Raw genomic sequence first — 23,797 nt, 5'->3', positions numbered from 1 at the left:
AATTAGTTTTGATTTTTACTTGAAATGACCAAACATGTTCTTGCCACATAAGATTCACAGCAAGAGAGTCATGAAAGAAATTTGCAGTGCACCTGCATGCTACATTCTTTATTTTCTCAAGTTATTGTTCAAAAGCATTTATTACAAAATGTCATGGGAGGAGGAGGCAGCTTGGGTTCCTATACTAACAATAAAGATAATTATCTGATGGGAGCATAGTCCTCTTAGATAAATCAAAACACTCAAAAATCCCAGTAAGCTACCACAATCAATTATCCAACTGCAGACGACTTTTTACTGTGTGGACAGCTGGGGTTCGCTGGTTACTTTTTATCCAGAACAAAGTCCTAGGAAAGATATCATGCTCTAATGTAATAATAGAATTCATATATTTACCAAATAAAAGAGATATGTCTCATACTGTGTATCATTTCATATATAGAACAAAGCCTTTTATCCATCCACAATGCTCCAATTCTAAAATCCAATAATCAGAATTTGAGTGAAATTAAAGGTGCAATAAGCGAGAAACACTTTGGGCTTTATGGCCCCACCCAAAAATGAACAAACATGCAATGCAAGAATGGGTGTCTCTTTATAGCTGAAGCGAAGAAAAATACGACAAGGAAGAACAAAAAATGAACATACAGTACACAAGAGTATAGCAAGAATTGTTAGTCACCAGCAGGACACCAGCTCCAGACAAACAATGACACTCAAAACTGTCCTGTTACTATAGCTAACATTAAAAGAAAAGAAAAAAAAACAGAAAAAAAAAAAATCTCAAGCAAATCTTGGTTCTGTGAAACATATAGCAAAACCAATGTTACTCATATATGCAGCAGAAACAATGCAACCTTGGTGTCTGTTTTCAGGCCTTTCCGCTTAGGTCTGCCCAGCACTGGAAAGCTTTTCTAATATTAACGCGGGTCCTTAAGCTCTTGCCTGATCATAACCCTTCTTTTTCCAGTAATATTCCTTAGACCTTTTCTCTTTTGTAATGTCTCTCAGCCATCTCTCTTTCTACAGTCTTTCTTCAGTTTAAATCTCCCTCTTGCTCACTCTCTCTCCTCCCCCATCATGAGTGGACACGCCCCCTACTGCTGATTGGCTACAAGTGTGTTGTGGTTCTTGGTCCGATCCACTTTCAACAGCGTTTCTCAGAAATTGCTTACTGCACCTTTAATTACAATTAGACTTTGATTACAGCACCATGTATATAATCAAAGTTTAAACATCAGGATTCTACAAAACCACACCATTACACTGTCAAGTTGCTATATTCCACTATTTGTTAGCAACAATTTAGACATCATGGTTCATTAAGGTGATGTCATTCAGTCAGCTAATAGTGCTCATAACTGAAATGCAATCCAGATGAAAAAAGAGGGGAAAAAAACCTGTTGTGTCTTAAGGCATAGAAACTTTTCCATTTGCTATGTCTTCATCCGCTAACCCCAACCAGTTTCATCACTATACCATGCAACTCACCTCTCTGTGACCCCCAGCACATACCATTGTGAACAGTGAACTCTGCAATGACTATATTTCCCATAAACTCCCCACACCACCGCACTTTCAGATCTCATGCCCTCAAATGACAAGGCAGCCTGCACATCCCTGATGTCATCCTGTGCTCACAGCTTTTCTGATGGCGTCCATGGACGGGGCCAATTAAACTCGCACTGTTCTTACACTGGGTCAAAAGTTTAGTGGGTCACCACCACAGACCCCCCTCCTGTTATCTAATCCTATTCCACGAAAAGTCGCACCAGACACCCCGGAATTAAAACATCCTGTTTGTTTTTAAATTTCATTTAGCACAACTGATAATGAAATTATTTGCTATTGTTGGATGAATGTCATGATCAGTCTGTCGAGGTTTCTTTCATACTTTCTAGACAAAACTCTGGAAAAATGGGCTTTCAATAAAACTTTGTTGCCTGTACAGTAGAAAGGTGATTTTTATTTTAATCGGTGCTGCCTGACTAGAGAAAACAGAGGGAAAAAAAGGATGTTGTCTTCACTTTAGCCAAACAGGTAGGAAAACTTCAACACCCTTAATGCACTGGGCATGTTGCCATCCAAGGCCACTCCCACCAGTCTGATATGGATACTTGACTTACAGTCAAATACCGCCTTGTTTTAGTAGGAAATACTTCTTAGCAAACTTTTAATCATAATGGTCTCAACTTTTATTGTTCCCAGTTGCAAGAATTCAAAGAGTGAACCATACGAGTATCAACAATTTCCACGCGATTTCTCCCGAGAGAAAAAAACATCGCCTGTGAGCTCGTACAACAGCAAAAATTGTATTGCGTACGCCTGGCTTTAACGTTTAACAGAAGTGAGTAAAGCCAGGCATACACCGTACGATTTTTGCTGTCATATGAGCTTGCAAGTGACTTTTTTCTCTCCGGAGAAATCAAGTGGAAATTATGTGCTGAACCGAGTGCCTTACGAGCACCTCCCGAGCTACCGATAATTTTTAAACATGTTTAAAAAATGTGAGGATTCAGCCCGATTTTGACCAGTGTATAGGCTGTCCCCTATTGCCAAATCGTACACAACTACATCATATATGAATATTATTATAGCCCAGTGGCTGCAACCCTACAGCGTGTGCAAACACTGACACACATATATACACCAGTGGCGAGAGGTGACTTTTTTAACTGGGTATGCTGGGTGGTGCGTCATGTACAAAATGTGGCCGATGCAGTTACGCTGAATGGGTTTATAGTTAATATGCGAGACGCTCGCATTCTCTGTGTTAAGGCCTTTGCACACTGAGTCCGAAATTTTCGTATGCGTTTTTTCGTATTCGTGATCCTAAAAATTCTTCACGCACAGAGACCTTGCACACTGAGTGCGATGCGTATTAATGAATCCGTTGCGAAAAAATTCGCAAAATAATACAAAACGAAGTCTTCAAGCAGTGAGCATGATTTAGTTGTCCTCTCTCTTCTTAAAAAGACAAAAAGAAAGAGGAAATATTGGGTACATCCAATCCTGACATTGCGTAGAGAGGAAGGAGAGTTCCACCTCATCAAGGAGCCGCATGATTATCCCGAGCATTTCAAAGTTTACTTCAGGATGTCAGTGCCTCAGTTTGATGCTTTGCTAGCGATACTGGCACACTTTATCTTTATATTCTGTTTCTTTCTGCACTTTGTTTCTCATACAGTGCTACTGCTTTGTGCTGTAGGCGACGTGGATCAACTTGTCAGATGGCATTGGGAATTTTGGCGTTCGCGCACGGTGGCTCTGAATCTGGCCCAATGGCTCACAATTACAGCGCACTGCAGTTCCATTTTTCACCACAGATTTACATTGGAAAATTGTGGGGCGCTGTAGAGCTGGGGAGGGCTCCGAGACCGGCTGCCCTGCTTATCATACATGCCTATCCATAAGTTAAATTTTAATATCCTGCTCACTTTACATCTTAAAATAGTCTAGAAAATCCGAACGATCCGAAATTCCGCACGCCACTGATATACACTCTCTAGTCATTGTTGTCGAAGGAAATGGCTGTGTTGTTCTCTGCTTTTCTACAAATCATTTGCACACCATTTTTCTTCTTATTATTATAATTTTTATTTCTTTTTTCTATACCTATAGCAGCAACATTTAAATCTCCATGTGCATAGCGCGAAAGCGCGTGTTATTGCCTCCGGCTTGCCCTGCATCACAGTCGTGCCATTTACCAGCTGAGTTGAGACACGAGACACGATTATCAGGTTAACTGACGCGTAACATATGCAATAGCTCAACTCGCAGAGTGTAGGCCCGGCTTTACTTTCCAATGAAAAGATCCATTGCGTTGTAGGCAGTGGCTAAAGGCTGCAAAGAATCATGAATACGGAGAGAACGTCATGAAGAAAATCTGAAAAACCTCAGTGTTTGTAGTCAACATTTCAAACTGGATGACCACAAACAGTGTTTTTTAGGCCAAATGTAGTGGAAAAACTGAAAGAAACTACCATTCTGTCAGTTCCACCCAAAGCAAGCAAAAAGCTATTGCCATAATGTTTAATTTTTACCATAACGCTGTTTAAAGAGTGGACATAGAACAATACAATTTTCAGTGATAAACCTACCCTTACAATACCTGTTCTGTTATTAACCCTCTTTCGATCCGACTGTCCATGGGCAGGATACGTGTCATCCGGCGGACTTTTGCTCACAAATAAACATGGATTTCTCAGTCCAGGGCTGCGTTTATGTCCAATTTTTTTATGCCCTTCCGTGCTAACTTCTCTCCATCTCGTTCACTTGGATGTATGTCATTGCTTACATTGTACGAATGCCCAAGGAACGCCCTAAGATCTTAATCACTTGGAATCAGCAGTGGAGCTGATTTATTATTTACCTTTTTTTTTTTTTTTTTTTTTTTTAACTTATGAATTTGTTTATGCCCCATTCTATAGGCCTGTATGTATGCTTGGGCTGTTGGACAATATATATATATATATATATATGTGTGTATGTATGTATGTGTATATATATATATATATATCACACAAATGTATTATACTCTATTACATTATATTATATTATAGAGAGAAATTAGAGTATAGATATATAGAGAGATAAAGAGTATTAGAGAGAGAGAGAGAGAGAGAGATGTTAACAAATGTTAATGTAAGTACATTGGTCAACATGACTAACAATGAACAATACTTCTACAGCATTTATTAATCTTAAAGATAATCTGAATATTTACGAATACATTAGTTATATCAAAAGTTGTCTTTTAACATTAGTTAATGCTGCAAAAACACACTATTGCTCATTGTTATTTTTTAATTAATGGATTAACTAATGTTAACAAATGAGACCTTATTGTAAATTGTGACCAATAGATGTATACCCATGAAAGAGAAAAAGTAAAAGTAGTAAAGAAATAACTCCCTGCCAAACTCTATGCAAAGATCTTTTACAGTGTCCAGTTGTATTTAAACAATTAAGATATGTATGAATGCTATTGCATTAGATAAACTATCTAACCAAGCAGCATGCAACTTTCAAGCAAAACAGTTCGCAAAATATTTGTTAGGTTACACAATAAAACAATGCAGATGCTGTTCAAGATGAATACAAAAGATATTTGGAAACTTTTGGGCAGCAGCGCTGATTTCCTCAGAGCCACATTATATTTGTGCATAGCGCCCTCTAGTGTATACATATGCTTATTACAGCATTGAATAGTGTCAGAACCCTTTTTTTTCCCACTACCGAATTCCTATGAAGTAGCATTTGCGAAATTTAGTTTGTTTAATACTCATAGACTAATAATAATAATAATAATAATAATAATAATAAAGTGTTATCATTATCCTTACTATTTATGTTGCAGAAACAGAATAGCCTACATCTACTAGCCAATATCCATTTCAAGTCCAATCTAAAGTGTCAACAACAACGGTATGCATAAATAAAATAATGCATGGCCATCCTTTAGCATATTCATCATGACGGTATCGCAGAATGGCTCATTCTCCGTTCATATGGTCATAAAATGGGGGGACAAAGGGCTGAATATTTACGATATTTTTAGAGCGCAGTCACACGGAAGGCGGAGCACGGATGCTTCACGGCCAAGGATGAGAGTGTCAGACAGCAGGTGGAGACTGACTGCTGAAGGAAAGAACGAGACGAGAACCGACCACAAAAACTCATTTGATGAGGAAGAGAGGAAATATCAGCTACCTGATCCTCTCTAAATGAGTGGGCCCTGATAGCGGTAAGATTCGTTTTTTTGTTATTGTAATATGTTTGCAATATCGTCGTGCGCTGTGTTCTTGTGGCTAAGTGATTTCTAGCGCATTCATGTTATCAGATATTATTGCGCTTGATGTGATGGTAACCGCATACTGTATGTAAAATCAAAACATCTGCTCTAGAAAAAACCATCTGAGAAATGAGATGCTGCGTGCATTTGTGCTTATAGACGAGTCGTGCTTATGCAGTATGTCTTCTTTAAAATCAGCGTTTCTTTACTGTACAAACAACATCTGTCTTTTTAAGGCCTATAAAACTAGGCTGTTTATTGAGGCTTGCGACATACATACACAGCCTCAGTGTCACTAGCCTAATGTGAAGGAGTGAACGAAACAACAACACATAATTTGCATGCATAAAAAACATTCAATATGACATTAAAAAATAACAAAATTGTGACAATTCTGTTTATGAGTGAGTTACTGTTAATGAGGTTTAGAGGCAGATAGATAGATAGATATATAGATAGATAGATAGAGACATGAGACGTATTGAAATGGTTTTACATACATGCATGAGTGCATCTGAATCACAGACTCCAAAAATAGCAACTGCATGAGTTCTTTAATATTGCCCAGCATGCATGTAACCTTATTTAATTACCCTGAGGCGGGACCCGTCATCACATACAGAAGCAGAGCGTAAAAAATATGCATGCATGTGCAAGCTTTGTGGCGTCCCTCAACCTTAGATAGCACTCTTAAGCCATGATCTCAACATAATAATCCCTGTGATTCCACTCTAGAAAATCTGTGTGTGTGTTGTCCAGCGCTGTCATTGAAACACTGTAGAGTTCATTCTTTTTGTCTTCTTCTTCTTTTTTTCTTTTTTTAAGTGAACCATGGTGGACCCATTGGAACCTGATGACCAGGGTAAATTCAGAGGGGCCCAGTTTGAAAGCCCAGCTGCTGCCTCTGAAGCACCATGTCTACCTGAGCCAGGTGATGATAGAGAGAAAGATGTTACTGTGGATCCCAGTCCACAGACAGAGCCCAGTATTGAACCTGTACCAAGCTCTCAAGAACCATGCCAGCAGCAAAACAGTCAACCAGAAGAGCTAAAACTACATCTGGACCTTTACAATTTTGACTCGCCAGCTGCAGAAGGCAGTCGGTATGTACTGACAAGCCCTCGCTCTCTTGAGGCATGTGCAAGATGTGGAGTGAAACCTGTGGAACTTCTGCCTCGTCCACTGTCTGATTTTGCCCGTGAGGCACCCGGACGCAGTATGCGTGTCGCCACAGGAATGTTTGAGATATACGAGAGGGATAGACATGCTAAACTCCGACATTGCAGAGAGGAGAGAGAGCGGATTATCAGAGAGGAGAAGAGGCGAATTCTGCAGGCAGCTCTCAACAATAATGGTGGTCCGCTGGCTTCAGAGAAGTCAGAGGAAACTGTAAATGCTGGATTGCCTCAACAAACCAATCAAAATTTAACAAATCAAGCCAACAAATTGGCCCCTACCTGCAGTGGTGCACCCAAAAAACAATCTACATCAGCTACTCCTAAAAGCATGACAGCGGGATCAGGACAGGTTACTTCGGTGTCCACATCCAGCTGTCCTCCTGTCTCAAAAGCCAATCCAGTGAGCTCTGCTACTATTGCTAAAGGAACTTCTGCAAAAAAGTCCAAGTCCTTTGAAGTAGAATCTGGGGGAAAACCTCAAGGTTCAAAACCTTCATTAATCCAACGATCAATTCAGTCAGCTCCGGGAGGTCAGGCCACAAAAAAAACTTACAGTACTCCTACAAAGGCTCCAAATACCTTTCCCAGATCAATACCAAAACCTGCTTCTTTTCCAAGGACACCAACTTCACTTGCCCCAATAGTGTCAAAATCTGCTGTCCAAAGTCCTGCCAATGGCATCACAGGTACGTTTGCACAGCATAATGGACACTTCATCTCCAAATCAAAGGTTAGATGCAGAAGCCACTCGCTGGAGTCTTTGCAACGAAGGCGTGACACGTTTTGTTCCTCGACTGCTTCGACAACGAACACCACAACTACCACTTGTACCTCCTCTGAATCTGCTTCCTCATCGTATAGCTGGGATGGGGCAAGAGATCACTGGGCTAAGACATCAAGCCCTCGTGCCCGCACTTTAGCTACCTTTAACTCCTTGATGGGTCGCAGTTTGAGCTTGGGAGACCTTAGCCACTCTCCACAGACTATGCAAAAAGTGGAGCGCATTGTGAAGGAGGTGAAACGCAGAGGACTTAAAGCTGTTCCAGAACGTGACCGAAAGATTGCTGCATTAATGCTAGCCAGGTACCAAGAGGAGGACATAATGAGCCAGACACGCTACGTAGCACACCTGCAATGGGACAGTGAGCGGCGACTAGAAGAGCTGCGACGGGAACGTGAAGAGCGGGAGAAACAGAGGGCCGTGCAGCAATGCCAACGCGCATGGCAGTCACAAGTTTCTACCCGGCAGCGCTGGCTTAACCAGCAGGAGCGAGAGGCTGCAGAAGCCAAACTTCGCCAAGCAGTGGAAAATGAGGAGCGTTGGAAGGAATTGGCTGAGCAACAAGAACGAAGCCGGTTGCAGAAACTGCAACAGGCTGCTCGTGAGGAGAAACACAAGAAGGCATTACAAGAACAGAACCTTAAAGCTCTGGAGGAGGAACGAGCTGCCGTTCTTGAGCAAGAGAAACTGCTCCTCAAGGAGAAACTGACTATTGCTGAGCTGAAGCGGCAGGAGAGAGAGCACCAAATTCAAGAGGAGCGTCGTGGACTCAACCGTGCTGAGAAGAGGCGCCATGCAGCTCTTATCCAAGAGATTGCACGTCGTGAAGCAGATGAGCGTGAAGAAGCACGGAGAACAGCCGATGAGAAGCTAAGTAGGTCTTTGGAGAACTATGAGCAGATACAAGAAAAACGTGGGCAAGAGTTAAAGGAGAAAGCTAAGCGAGAAGAGAAGCAGATCCAGAAAGCAAGACGGGCCGCTGAGCTACGTGAGCAACAGCAGAAGGAACAAATGGAGGCAAAGGCTAGGGAAGCCGAAAGACGGGCACAACAAGCCGCTCAAGTAGCCGAAGAACGGGCGCGGGAGAAGGCCCAACGTGCGGTGCAAAGCAGGCAGGAAAAAGAACGACTTCAGAGGCTTAACCGTCAACGTGTAGAGGAAGAGGAGAAACAGCGCCGGCTAGAGTTGTTGCAGTCCATTGAGCGCAAACTCGAAAAAAGTGAACAGATTTTCAGAGAAAAACGTGCAGTGTTGGAAAGTGCCCGATCCGTGGCCCGTGCATCTTTCCATGTGCGAGATCGTGTTCGTGAAGAGACAAACATGCGCACCTTTGACAAGATGGCCCTGGAGGCTCAGTTAAAAGCAAATTTAGTTGAGAAGTGAGCGCTTTAACACTTGCTCTTTCCATGCACATCTGTCTAGAAATAAGTTGTGCTTGAGCCTACATGCTAGCCTCTTCACCAAACTACAGCAACAATATCGATGGTCATGCCCTCAAGTGTTTTATCTAAATATTCATTATTCCTGATGCTGGATCATTTTCATCATGTCATCTAAAGAAATATTTTTCTGTATTTATATCTTTTAAATGTTATCTAAGAATTGTGCTTATGTGTGGATGATCATATGTTGGGGCATGATTGTTTTTTGTAACTTGGCAGCCATGTTGCTTTGAGATCTGTATATAAAGAGTTCATTGTTTACAAGGAAGTTTGGCACTATGGCAACAGTGATGGCTTCTTTCTAAGGGTGTCTTTATTTCTTAGAAGAAGAAAAGAAAAGGGTACGGGAGGCTTCTCCCAGAGTAAATCTTTTGAGGGAGACTCAAGGCCATAGCATTGTGAGCCATGACTTGACTGTGTGTAAACCAAACTCTGGCGAAATGCTGACCCAGCTTTACATCCTAGAGTCAGGACATGACAAAGAATGATCTCAGCACAGTTAACTGCTGATGAAGCACAGGAGTCTTTGGTCAGCAACAGACCCAAATCCACATTGACATCCCCTGCATTCCTTCAGGTGTGTTAATTTCTTTTCCCTCATAAGCTTTATTCTTCTTTACTATATATCGGCATGTTCAGAATGGAATGCTGGCTTGCTATTTACTGTTCAGTAAACACTGTATACTGCATACTATAAAAAAATAGTAAGTGAAACAGTAGGCATCATGTATGGGATAATGCACAGTCATTCACTCATTTTTGTGAAATAAACCCTGACACGATGAACAAAAACACACAATCACTGAACTCAATCAATGGTCAATATACAGAAATAATTGAACACTGAATACAATTGACCAATCAGAATCAATTATTTCTAAATTATTGTAACATGACATGATCTCATCACATGATGTGAGGACCATATAGTCATAATCTTGGAAAAAAATATGATTAATTTGCATTTTTAATTCAATTTTCAGTTAAAATGTCAACTTTTGGCAGTCCAATAAGATAATAACTAAAAACAGAGAAAGTGGAGAGCATTGCATTGTGGGATATGGTGTTCTGAGCAGTATGTTTTGTTGTATACTGCACATTGTGGCAAATGTAGCAGGTCATACAGAAAATTTGCATACTATGCACAGGATGCATACTACATATTGCAAAAAATAGTTTGCTATTTCGAACGTTGTCTATGCATTGATGGTTAACGCATGTCCATTATCATCACATTAAAATAATTTGCTTGTGTGATGATGATGAAAGTGCACTGAAGCAATATGAATGTTCATACTACATAACACCTAGGCATTTGCATTTTAACCTTAATTAGGCATATCAAACTTTTGAAGATGATATTGGGAACTTGTGATAAACAGGACGCTAGTCAGAAAACTCCATTTTACTAAAAATGCCATGTCATCCTGGTACAAATCTAGAGGACAGGATTGGAGGAGAGCTCACATCGATATCCGTGAGAAAAGCACTGCAGCAGGCATTTCAATTCCTATGAGAGCTTAACCCACAGTGATGTTTGTCACGGCAGCCATCTGTCACAGGATTTTTTGTACTGTCAGTCAACAACCTGGACAAAACTATATTAATGCTGCATTTTTACAAAGAAACGTCTGTCTTCTGTCAAAATAATGCCAAATCTGTTATCCAAGCAAGTATTGCAGCTTAATTATTAGTTATTTGATATAAGAGAGAGAACAGAAAAGCTTCTGTGCAGTAAATATCTTTTATCTGGTTTGTCTTTTCTGATGCAGATTTGGGAGTAGAGAAGAGGATGTTGACATCTGCGGCCTGATTCAGTGAAAAACAACCCCCAAGAGACTGCAAAAGGCATTTCACTTTGATTACGGACCCTTATTCCCTTTCTGGCAGTGACTCAGCTAGGCATGATGTAATTGGAAGGTTTAATAAACACTGAAGCCATTTTATTTCCAGCATATCCAGATGGCACAACAATGCCACTTTTAATAGCATAAAAAGCCAGAAGAAACCATTTCATTGTGTTACAGGTTAAATTTAGTTTTTTTTTTTTCTCTCTTTTTTAATAGAAGCAAAATAGTTGTGCTGGATAGTAACCAAATAATTGATTATTACTAATTATTGTAGCTAATAAGTCATAACTATCTCAGTTTTAATGATGACAACCAAAAGAGTGTTCTGAATATAACTGAGTCATAACAGAGCTTTTGATGCATATCTGGAAAGTAAGCTACAAGTAAATAAAATACAGATCATGTTTGGTTCAAACTGGCATTGATAAACTGACATCAATTTTGCTAAGGTAAATTTTGCCAGCAATGACTTGAAGATGATTGTAGCATTCTTATTTTAAATCTAAAAGTATATCTTATCAAGGTGTTATATTTTTGTCTCTGTACCATTCTTTTGTTAATTATCTAAATGAAAATATGTTTCCTGTTGGCAGCAGATGTTTTATTTCTCATTCCATAGCCTATGGCAAAGAAATATGTAGTTTATTAATAAGGAACATGCAGGTGACACTTTACTTTAAAATGGCACTCTGTATTAAAAAATAATAAAAAATAAGTTTAAACAATTTATATTAGTTGTGTTATGTATCTGGACATAATGTTACAAGATTCAGCTATGGCTGAAACTGGGTCCTATGATCTCTGCCCTGTGATCAACTGGATTGGCTCAACTATTCCATACTATATGCAAAAGTCGGGTTCCGGAAGTAAAAATGCCATTAATTTTCTCCATATAGGAATTGATTTTTAATGACAATTTATAAACCTTTAAAGACAAATTGCAAGCTACAAGGTTCTTATTTAATTGAATATGCTTTTGTTGAAGCCATGGTTCAACTACATTACCCATGAATCAGTCATGAATCTCTCCACCAATCAGAGAATATCAGACAATAGTGTCAAGCAAATCATGGCAAAAGAACTCCCATGCATATATATGCCTATTTTTCAGTAAACATAACATATTGTTTTGTTTTGATATTTTTGATATATTTTTACTAGTGGGTGCAGAACACTATAGTTCATTTATGTAAGTGAGGATAGCAAAATAAAGTAAACTGTGACATATTATACCCAAAAATTCTTCATACAGTGGACTACCAGTAAAATTGCTAAGAATTTGGAACCAAAAATTATTCAGAAACTTTGACCTGACCATGTTTTGCTTAAAGGATTAGTTCACTTTCCAATTAAAATTTCATGATAATTTACTCACCCCCATGTCATCCAAGATATTTGTGTATTTCTTTCTTCAGTCGAAAAGAAATGAAGGTTTTTGAGGAAAACATTCCAGGATTTTTCTCCATATAGTGGACTTCAGTGGTCTCCGGTTGAAGGTAAAAATTACAGTTTCAGTTGGGTCTTATCTAGAGAAACGATCGGTCATTTTCTAATTTTTTTTTTTTTTTTTTTTAAATGTATGCGCTTTATATAAACAAATGATCGCCTTCAAGTGGTTCCGCCAAAACCGCACTTCTGTATTCTTCAAAAAGCTTACGCTGTATGTCCTACACCTTCCCTATTCAACTTACGGAACGAACGCGGTGCCAGTTCCGTTTTTTCCGTAAGTAGAATAGGGAAGGTGTAGGACATTCAGCGTAAGCTTTTTGAAGAAAATGGAAGTGCGGTTTTGGCGGAACCACTTGAAGGCAATCATTTGTTTATATAAAGCGCATACATTTAAAAAAAAAAATTAGAAAATGACCGATCGTTTCTCTAGATAAGACTCTTATTCCTCGTCTGGTATCGTTTGAAGCCCTTTGAAGCTGCACTGAAACTGTCATTTTTACCTTCAACAGTGGAGTCCATTGAAGTCCACTATATGGAGAAAAATCCTGGAATGTTTTCCTCAAAAACCTTCATTTCTTTTCGACTGAAGAAAGAAGGACACGGGCATCTTAGATGACATGGGGGTGAGTAAATTATCAGGAAATTTTAATTCAAAAGTGGACTAATCCTTTAAGTGTTATCGGACATAATTAAGATTATTTTTTTCTGACACAGTTTAACTCTGAGATCTTGTCAGATTGTATTACCATTTTTTGAACTATAGTGAATAAACTGTATTAATGAATGAAATGTTCAAGGTGTCTGAATTAGGTAATCAAAAAAAAAAAACAAAAAAAAAACGAAGTATATATATATATATATATATATATACACACACACACTTCGTTTTTTTTTTTTTTTTTTTTGTTGATTATATATATTGTGATTTACCTGGTAGCTGATTTGTTTGGTTCATGGCTTAAAGCTCTATAATGGAGACTTATAGACTTAAAAATGGAGACCTATAGACTTAAAAAACAAACAAACAACCTTACACTTTTTCTCAGTTCCAGTTTTGACAGTTCCAGCATAGCTCAACTTACAGCCTCTTAGGTATTTTTCATAGAAGCTATGTGTCATTGAATAGGTTATATTATTTTCACTAAAAGCAAATATTTGCCATTTTATAGTTAAACAGTGTTATACATTTAAAACTGAAGGAAACATAGTCTCAAAGTATGACAACAGAAGACAGCACACTGTGTTTGTAGTTTCCCTATACTGAATCATGTTAAACTTGTTAAACGTTAAACTTTAAAGTTGCACAGCAGAGAGCAGGATGACAAAACAGCTTCCCCTCCCTCCCAGGTTGTTCTGTCAGTCCATCTGTCTGTCAGAATATTGTTAGTCCTCAGACTGAACGGTGTCCTGGCGGGCGATGATCTTGTAGGCTTGCCGTCTTAAACAGCTGTCTGAAGTCAGACGCCGGGCGGTTTCTCTCAACTCTTCAAGACTGGTGGAGGAGGCACCGCGAGAGGTGGCAAACGATTGAGAGTGCTTCACTACAAACAGGAAAAGAGGGTGGAGCATATGATGAAGAGGTGGAGTGAATTTATTTGGATTGAGAAATTAAATCTAATCTAAAAATTAGAGTTATTTTTTTGGTCGTTTCAAACAATGTGTGGCATTAGTGTCTCTCATATTATACTTATGTGTAAAAACTGTAACAGTGTGTGTGTGTGGCTCAGGTATAGCCTACATTATGGGGACAAAATGTCCCCACAAAGATGGCAATATCCCAAATCCTTGTCCTTGTGTGGACATTTATTGGTCTCCATGAGGAAAACAGCTTATAAATCATACAGAATGATAAAAATGCAGAACGTTTTCTGTGGTGGTTAGGTTTAGGGCATAGAATATACAGTTTTTACAGTATACTGTCTATGAAAAGTCCAGATAAAACATGAAAACCCACCTTAGATGTGTGTGTGTTGTGCTGTTCAAATGTCTTGTATGCTAACCAAGCATTTTTTTTATTTTTTACAATAAAAAAGTACTATGTTTACAATTTAAAATAACTGCTATTTTACCTATAAATAACCTATTTCAATATATTTTAAAATTTAATTTATTCCTGATTTTCCCTTTTAAACTAATTCCAAACCCCATTAATAAAAAGAATAATATAAAAAAAAACATAACGACATAAAATTGTGTTCAATAAGTGGTCAAATTAAACAGCAGAACTGCCAACCCTGTTACTTTTCTGAGGACATAGCTGTGTCCCAAAATATATAAAATAATACTTTACTAAAAAAGTTACATTTATTAACATGTGAACAGGTTAATGTTAATTTATAATAAAAAATGTATTATATATTTTGAGGAAATTGAAACATTCTATTATTGTATAGGATGTTTAAAATTTTACAAAAAAAAAAAAAAAATCCTTCAATCAAATCAAAAAAGGCACCAGTTTTATAGATCAACTCAATTGGAGTGCAGCTTCTGGTAATAGCAGAATGGCAGATTACTCAGATCACCAGCATAGATGCATAGGTTACTTCAATATAGAGTTGCGGCTAATGGAACTACTTAGGTTATAATTTCATCATGTGTGCCTGCATGCACCTACATGTAACACTTACACCAGTGCTGCCTGGAGGCCCGTTTCTGGATACGGCAACTTTTGATGCGCCGAGCAGCAGCTTTATGCAGATAGACTGCGTTCTTCATGATGGATGGTAACTTGGCCTCGATCTCTGCAGCACAGATACATTCCTCAAAGAACTCTGGGAAAACAATACCCAACTGTATGTTCATATGCAATTTAGTAAAATTTAAGAAGCCACTGCATTTTGAACAAGATATTTGGATATAATAAAATAATTCAGACAATTCTGGATTTAAATAGCTTTCAAAATACGGTACACATTACAGGTTTCTTTACTATGTACTTACATTAAATAATAATAATAATAATTTCTGACTAGGTTTAAGGGTGGGTTAAGGCGTAAGGGAAGTGTTAACAGTTAAATATGCGTTGTTTATCCTTTTGATCTTTCGTTCAAAGAATTCACAAAATTCTAACCTTTCATTGAAATTGAAAACAATTGACTCTACAACCTTATATTCAATATTAGAACACGGCTGATGTAATGTACTCACTGCGGAGATGGCTGACGTCTCCTTTCATTCTTTCATCCCTCTCGCGGGTACGTTCTATTGTATTTAGACCCTGTTCTAGATCTTGCAGGGCCTCCTCAGCCAATTTCAGCCTACGCTCCAGTTCCACACGAGACTCCATCTCCGCCTGACACTCACACACACACACAAACAACATATAATGTATATTATGAAGACAGATTGTAAGGGAGACACATTTTAGATGTGAAAGGTATGAAGGAAGGAGCAGACATGAGCGTTTATAGAATTTCAATTGATTTTTGCATCACTAAGAAAGTGATAAAAGATGTGCAGATGATCCAGAGATGGAGAAAAGGTAATGTGATACACATGCTGTATGTAACTTAATAATTCTGTTTACTGTTAGATCCAAAGCAACCTTAAAAAAAAAAAAAAATTTTTTGCAATGTTCCACATTCAAATTTACAGCAAATCCAGTTTCTTGTAGAGTTCTTGTAGACCATTTTTTATAGTGCTCCACAATTTCAGGGCACATTAGTTTTCACCTTCAGCTCTTCTTCAGTGTGCTGTTTGTCTGCTGTGAGCTGTGTGAGGGACTGCTGGAGAGTTTGAGCTTGAGAAGAATAAAACTCTCTTTCCTCCTGCAGAACCTTAGCTCGCTTTTCATTCTCTTTCAGCCTGCAGGGGGCGACAGAAAGAAGGTTTCGCTTACTGGCTCACTGCCATGAACACTAGGGGGTAGAAAAGAGAGCAGTGGAGTGGAGTTTGTGATAAGAGAGGCCACATTTACAGAGGCTTGTTCTCTGCTTGTTCTCTCTCTGGTGTAAAAGTACGGAATAAATTATTTTATATATATAATTAAACTAACTTTTGGCCCTCTACAGCCCTCTATGCTACACTGTAACTTTTGGCCCTCCAAAATTGCATGCATTTTGCGAGATAATATTGTTTTGGTTGTGCTTTGGCTCTGTGTAACTGTGTGGATGAATAAGGTTCTTTCAAAACTAAAAAAACTAAAAAAAAAACAGTAGATTATCCTACCGTTCAAAAAACATTCACTGCCATGGTTAAGAGGTATAACCAGTTTAGATGGAAAGGATCTTAAGCTGACTAGCTGAAGTCATTACTGTAGCTATACCCATTAATTCACACAATTTATGAAATACAGTTACTCAATTCTGACTTTTTTTTTTCTCGCAATTGCGAGTTTATATCTCACAATTCTGACTTCTTGCAATTCTGACTTTTTTTTCTGGAAAATTGCTAGTTTATATCTCAATTCTGCCTTTTCTCGTAATTCTGACATTTTTTCTCAAAGTTGAGTTTATATCTAGAATTCGGACTTCTTTTCTCGCAATTCTGACTTTTTTTCTCAAAATTGAGAGTTTATATCTCGCAATTGCAAGTTTATATCACAATTCTGAGAAAAAAGTCAGAATTGTGAGATAAAAACTTGCAATTACCTTTTTTTTTTTGGTGTTACTTATTAGTTTTACAAAGTATTCTAAAGTATTTAGATAAGTTACAAAACTTGGGTAATCTAACGAAATACGTTACAAATTATTAATTTTTAAAGCATGTATTTTGTAATCTGTAGTGAAATACATTTTAAAAGTAACGTACCCAGCCCTGGTTATTACTATATTACTATAGTGTTATAACATGTAACATGTGTAACAAGGACACCGTAAAATAAAGTGTTACCTAAACTATTTACTTCTATAATTTCAGAAATAAATAATGACATTTTGAATTTTAATGCAAATGTGCAAATTCATGCAATGAAATTTAAATAAATTTCCAGAAGATTGAGTGCATTGTATTGTGGGATACATTACCCAGTGCAGTGTTCTCTATACTGCACTTTTTGTCAGAAAGTCATCTGGGGTATTCTATGCATATTCAGGTACTATGCATATAGAAGTATACATACAATATAAATTGCAGAAATAGTAGTAGCATTTTTTAAGAGTTGCCAACAGCATACAGAAAAACGACTTCATTTTTTAAAACCAAGCAAAAAAAAAAAAATCAATGACATCAGGCTGTTATTTATAAATTTGTTGTATCATGCGTAATGGACCATACAGCAGAGTCACATTTATTTATTTATATCCTGCTTTTGAGGTCACTCATACCCGCTAGTCAATCCACTCTCTGTCTTGTGTGCTTCATTCACATCTAATCAATAGACTGGCTTATTTAGGGATCAATGTACATTTCCATTGTCACGGTCTCAACGGTCCATTTATTCTAATGAACTTCCTGGACAAACAATTGCTCTACACGTGAACATTCCAAATATATATATATATATATATATATATATATAGATATATAGATATATATTTAAAGGAATAGGAAATCTTTGTACATGGAAAGAATCTTTTGCAAATTTGTAATGAAATGTTCTTATTCACCTGTCGTCTGCCTGTTCTTTCTCTTTAAGTAGACTCCTCATCTGCTCCTCGATTTGCCGCAGGTTGCCCTGAAGCTGCACCTCTGGATTATGGGAGTCTAAAGAGGCCCGACGATCACTTCCTCTTTCAGCCACATCCTGTCCTCTTTCTCGCAGCATCTCAAGGGTACGCTTTTTCTCTTGGGATAACTCCTGAATTGAGACAGAGTCAGACGTTTGTTATGGACCTTATCAGGACACATTAATATTCAGCAATATTATTGATTTCACTGACACTATTGTATGAGAACAAAATTTGAACTGAATTGAGCTGGATGATGACATAACTGTTTTCTGCAGAGCTGTTTTATAGCTGATTCAACTTTGTTTCATAATTGATTCAGCATCAACACTATTATTGAACTTAACTGAATCAACATGAATCCACATTTGGGTTCTGATCGGTCTATGGGTTTATTTTGTAATGACGATAGTCTGACAGTACATTGTTCCTTAACTTTTATAAGGACTTTTTTTTTTTTTTTTCAAATTATATTTTACAATATTTATTTTTTGATACCTCTAAAGACTTCTGCAGAAGTGTGGTAAGATTATGAAGTTCCTCTTTCTCATTTTCCACTCCTTTCAGACAGTGAGCAGTACCATCCAGATCTCTACCAACACAGAACAGTAGAAAATGTTCAGAGGATGTTCATTAATGACAAGGGTAAATAATGATATAAACATATTTAATTTAATATCTTTTCTAAAGCTGGATTGCTCTCAAGATGCATTTTTATGGCTGGGCACAATTTGACTAAATAAGTAGATAAATGGATGGATGGACAGACGGATGAATGGAAGATATGTGAATGATATGTTTATAATAGTAAATGTGCTTTAGAACAAGGGTGGGGTGTCTTACAGTTTAATTTGCTCTTGTTCTACTCTCAGCTCTTGAACAACTTCCTCAAACTTCTGCTTTTCTTCTTCCAGCAATTGATTCAGTCTCTCCAGCTCCTACAAAACACAAATACACACAGACATATTTACCCATTATTCACTTTACATGCATGGACCTATCAGTGTACAAACATTTCATAATATACTAAAAAACTGGAAAACTAAATATTTGTGGGTGTAAATGTAATCATAAATACAGAGCTAACCGCCTTCTCTTCTCTTTGCAAGCATAGTTCCTCAGTCTCCTCCATGAGCTTATCTAAAAAAATAAAAAATAATAATAATAATAATTAAATGAAATAAAAACTCAATACACATCACCCTTAATAGATTAGACTTTTATGAAAAAGTATTGTGAATTTTCCATTTGAAAAAAAAAAAATTGGCCATACCCAGATATTCCTGCTTTTCCTTAGCCAGCTGTAACCCCTGAGCTTCAAGACTCTCGATCATAGCCTCACCCAACTGAGCATTCTTCCAAGTGCTTTAATGGAATTTAAAAAAAGCAACACTAATGTCACAATCTATATAGCATCTATAAGGGCTCAAATGCATTAGGCTATTTTTAAAAGTGATGGAAATTATATGTGTGTATAATCTTTTACACTCATATAATTTTTAATCTTAAATTTGAAATTGGCTTCATTTTACAGAGAGATGTTGTTAGAAGTCACTCACACTTTTCCTGACTCTTGCAGCATCTCCACCCACTGACTCTGCTCTGACTCTGATTCAGCAGCCAGGACAATGTTTCCCTGTACAGGGTAAGGAGAAAGATCTTAATACCGAGATGTATTTATTTATTTATTTATTTGAGAAAGACTCAGTGGCATGGACAGATAGGCTGTTTCGTCACTGAGATTATTCAATGTGATTATTTTTATCCACAGTAAAACAACAACAACATAGTTTTGCTAAAGTGGCTAAAGAATTTCTGAAGACAATGAAATTATACCTAAATACAAAAATTAAGCGTGTGTGACTGATGTCTCTAAAGTCATTGTGAAATCAAATTTGACACTTCTTGTTTTTATTTATGGAATATTGCAGTAATTATTATGAACAATTTATCTGTGTACATTATTTTTATTTTTATTTTTTTAAATAACTTTAATTTATAACCTATTTAGTATAATTGTATTTATTCAAGTTTGGTTGGCATTGTTCATTTATCAAAAACCCACTTTGATATAATTGTATGTAGATAATATCATTGGATAGAGGCACAAAATGGAGATTTCTGGCCTAGCCACTGGTTTGTTCTTTTGGAATCAAATTTACATTTCAAAGGCCCCTATTATACTATTTTGAATATTACCTTTCATGCAGTGTGTAATATAGCTGCTCATGAGGGTAAAGGGTCTGCAAAGTTTTAAAGATCAAAGTGCACGACAAATAAAGTTATTGTCTCCTAAAAGAAAGAATCAATTCTGAACTGCTAAAATAAGTCCTCAGTAATTATAGTCTTACTTCCTGTTATATAACCTACATAGCAATGCAACAAATTTGCATAATGCCAGTCTATGGTCTTTATTGGCTGACCGCGAAATACGTCTACTGACCCACCCTCAAACACTGTAGTTATAGCTGAGGCCTGGAAGATTTTGGTTTGTGTTGTCGACTTGTTGAGAAGATACTGTTTTCAGCAATGCAAATCCACTTTGCTGCACTTCAAAAGGATAAGGACTCGTGCTGGAATTGATACGGAAAACCGACAATTGTATCGCTGTGTATAAAGCGCTGAGGAAGATTCTGAGCTGAAATTCAGTAATGGAAATTGAAGTTTTGTTTCTGACACGCACTGTAAGATGTAGACCAATTACAACAGACACGGCTGTCAGAGATTTTTTCATTTATATATTGCAGGCTATAGTATTAGAAAATTAAAACGTGTTTTTTGACTTTCTATGCATGTAAATCGAATGTAGGAGACCTATAAAACAAAATTAGGAACATTTAAAATAGTATAATAGGGACACTTTGAGTTAATTTCCATGTGTACAAAAAAAATGCCTGTCAGTGTAATTATGTAAAATACAAAAGAAGAAAATGCTTTTACAGTGAAGTCCTCGTGGTTGATGACCATGGCAAATGGCATGCTTTGATCTTCTCTTGGCTCAACAATGCATCCACCTAATGGAATCACCCCCTTGCATGGAGGAAAAGGTTAAAACAATTTTACATATCATGCCTATAGTTAGAAATATATTAGAACAAATTGGACATATTTTGCTGAAGTTACTCTGTATGTTATTAATATCTTGGTTAGAAAACATTTTAAAAGTAAGCAATCATCCAACAGCTGTGCTGATATTCAGTACACTGTAAAAAAGTATTGTTGGTATAACTTAAAAAAGTAAGTTACCTGGTTGCCTTAAAATTTTGAGTTCATTGAAATCAAAAAATTTAATACAATGAAGGTGATCGGTTTAATCAACAGAAACTCAAAATAATATTTTATCTGAACCACATTAATTATCTAAGTTGATTTGACAAAAGAAACATTTTGGTGATAAATCATGAAAATAATTTTTTACAGTGTACCCTTTTGCTTGTGTGATATATTTAGGCTAATACGATTATATATATACATAAATTAATATTTAATTTGTTTAAAATGCATAATAATAAAAATAATGTGCTATGTAAATGTCGGCGTACCTTAGGGTGAATGTTGAAGTACCTATTGGTCTCAAAGCTTTTTTTCTCGTTCTCAGCATAGTACAACAGAAAACTATCCTTGATGATGAAGAATCTGTTATGAAAGCACAAACAGTCACAATGATTTACAGCAACAAGAAATTCAATAATCACCTTACAGCTAACCTACACATAATAAACACATTTTTTCCCTTTAAAAACAGGAAAGCACTAGTTGAAAACTTTCCATTGCTTCCTCCACAAATTCATAAATGACCAAATAAGCATAAATAAAACATTCATTTTACTGGAATTGATCTTTCCTGGGATTGATCTTTATAAGTCCTAATGTACGTACAAAAACCTCCCGGCAGCACAGAGCGTCCTCATAGATCTGACTTACTCAGCTTTAAAGGCACATTTAAAGCATCTCGGTTCAGTAAGCTATAATGATGGGTTACTCGATATCATCTAAGCTGCAAAGCTTTTAAAGTGCACTACATAACAAGGTATACCACTCAAAAAAATATTATGTGCTTTAACCCAATGCAAAAATTTCACTACACAGCAAAAATACCAGTTAAACCAGAGCTGCTTCTTCTTATGCCTCACTATAACATTATATATTTAATAACACTTCATTATTGACCAAAACAACAAAAACAGATAAACACATTGTATATCTCTGTGCAGGGAAAGAAAAACATAATGAAAACAACAAAGTAAAAAAAGATATTCTAATAAAAGAGTCTTTAGCTTTATTTTTGTTACAGATTGTGCATAGTTAGCGCCCAATGTTACCTGCGGGACCATTTGGCCGAGGGCCTCCCGAAAGGTCTCTTCCACAGAACCCCATGCAGTTGCACTTTGGTGCTGATATCCAATGCGTCCGAGTCAGCTTGCTCCATGGAGGTCCAGGGCGAGAGTAGGGAGGGCTTGGACGAGGAGAACATAGCTGACAATTTCACAGGATGTGGGAGACGAGGAGGTGTGGTAAAAAAATGTCAATGAAGTTAAAATAGTAGCATGTACACTCGCCAATAATCCTATAGAGACGCAGTCAATCAGGCAAAGTCTGTGATATCCTCCAGTCATTCAGTGAGGTGGAATGATGTATCTGCCAATAGTGACATCAGCTGGTTTTGGACAGTGTGGAAATAGAACCAGAGAGGGAGGGAGGAATTGATATGAGAGGGTTAGACCCAAGAGGCTTTGGGAAAGAGTGCATTTTTTTAATCTGAGGGACGTCAAAGCAGTATTTTGAAGGGAAATGCTATTACTTAATGGATTATGTCACTTATGACGTAGGATCTTTATCTCACTTATGATGTTGGACTATATATATATATATATATATATATATATATATAGTTTTTTATATATAACAGTTTTTTCAAAGCTGTTCACCATGCCTTTATCATTTCGTTCCAGAATTTCAATCTTAAAATTTAAAAAAATAAATAAATAAATTCCAATCTTAATACATTGATATTGGTTGATATTGACATTGATCTAAATACATTCAATATTTATGTGAATATAATTGTGATAAACGTTTACACAAATAATGACTCAAAATACACTTGTGTGGCACAATTTCCACTACTAATAACAATTTTTTTCAAAAGTTTTATTAAGTGTTAGCATAATTGGTAACCAAGAAGACAACAGTGTCAGTAAAATCATGGTTGATATGAAGTACGAGATGTGATGTATGAAGACATTTGTACATTGCTTCCAAGCAAGCTGTAATTTTGTTGAAATGCAAAATGTATAAATTTTTGCTATGAAATTAGCCTCGGCAAGACAAATAAGCAAGACATTTTATTCCAAAAACTTTTAAAATGTCATTTCTACCACACAGTATTATCAAACACAATAAATACTTTGAGATACAGTGTGGTGGAAATTACATTGTGATAGAAATGATGAATGTATATTGTTTGACAGGAGGGGACAAAAGTTCCTATAGTTACCAAATATAACCTGTATTAGACAGGTGCGAAAAGGAGATTTTAGTTGTTCTTACATAAAAATAGCAGTCTGTCCAATTTCACAGACAGATTAATCTGCTAAAGAGCCATTTGGTGTTTGTGTGCGTAAGTGTTAGGAATACAGATGTATTCCTTTCCAAACAACTTCAGCAAACACATTATGGATCTGTATGCTTGTAAAT

General features: G+C 36.9%; 2 protein-coding genes across 3 annotated transcripts; one reads left to right on the top strand and one right to left on the bottom strand.

Moving 5' to 3' along the window:
- Nucleotides 1-5,474: 5,474 nt before the first annotated feature.
- ccdc177 (coiled-coil domain containing 177) lies at nucleotides 5,475-11,774 on the top strand. 2 transcript variants are annotated; one of them, XR_007926019.1, is made up of 4 exons: nucleotides 5,476-5,746; nucleotides 6,620-9,132; nucleotides 9,661-9,772; nucleotides 10,968-11,774. XR_007926019.1 is itself a non-coding variant. In XM_051869116.1 (3 exons), the coding sequence occupies exons 2-3, from the start codon at nucleotides 6,626-6,628 to the stop codon at nucleotides 11,014-11,016; spliced, it is 2,556 nt and encodes an 851-aa protein (XP_051725076.1). In that variant the 5' UTR covers nucleotides 5,475-5,746; nucleotides 6,620-6,625; the 3' UTR covers nucleotides 11,017-11,774. The 2 variants fall into 2 exon arrangements, 1 of the variants encoding a protein (XP_051725076.1); XM_051869116.1 differs by lacking the exon at nucleotides 9,661-9,772 and having other exon boundaries at nucleotides 5,475-5,746.
- Nucleotides 11,775-13,392: 1,618 nt separating this feature from the next.
- On the bottom strand, nucleotides 13,393-22,695 carry plekhd1 (pleckstrin homology domain containing, family D (with coiled-coil domains) member 1). Its single transcript, XM_051868343.1, has 13 exons — nucleotides 22,423-22,695; nucleotides 21,643-21,736; nucleotides 21,041-21,130; nucleotides 19,660-19,736; nucleotides 19,374-19,465; nucleotides 19,188-19,240; nucleotides 18,944-19,038; nucleotides 18,599-18,692; nucleotides 18,041-18,231; nucleotides 16,166-16,298; nucleotides 15,642-15,786; nucleotides 15,122-15,265; nucleotides 13,393-14,035 (listed from the first exon to the last, which is right to left on the bottom strand). Exons 1-13 carry the CDS (start codon nucleotides 22,572-22,574, stop codon nucleotides 13,878-13,880), a joined length of 1,518 nt encoding a protein of 505 aa, XP_051724303.1. The 5' UTR covers nucleotides 22,575-22,695; the 3' UTR covers nucleotides 13,393-13,877.
- Nucleotides 22,696-23,797: the final 1,102 nt, after the last annotated feature.

This window comes from Ctenopharyngodon idella, chromosome 17 (genome assembly GCF_019924925.1).
Source record: "Ctenopharyngodon idella isolate HZGC_01 chromosome 17, HZGC01, whole genome shotgun sequence".
Taxonomy (NCBI): Eukaryota; Metazoa; Chordata; class Actinopteri; order Cypriniformes; family Xenocyprididae; genus Ctenopharyngodon; species Ctenopharyngodon idella.
This window is presented reverse-complemented; position numbering and strand designations above follow the sequence as displayed.

Bases quoted from the DNA above. Each gene is read 5' to 3' on its own strand.
- ccdc177 (XM_051869116.1), top strand. From the start codon at position 6,626: ATGGTGGACCCATTGGAACCTGATGACCAGGGTAAATTCAGAGGGGCC. The intron at 9,133-10,967 runs GTGAGCGCTTTA...TTTCTGATGCAG, and splicing joins AAAGCAAATTTAGTTGAGAA to ATTTGGGAGTAGAGAAGAGG.
- plekhd1 (XM_051868343.1), bottom strand. From the start codon at position 22,574: ATGTTCTCCTCGTCCAAGCCCTCCCTACTCTCGCCCTGGACCTCCATG. The intron at 19,466-19,659 runs GTGAGTGACTTC...ATTCCATTAAAG, and splicing joins CTGCAAGAGTCAGGAAAAGT to CACTTGGAAGAATGCTCAGT. The intron at 15,787-16,165 runs GTGAAAACTAAT...TGTGAGTGTCAG, and splicing joins ACACTGAAGAAGAGCTGAAG to GCGGAGATGGAGTCTCGTGT.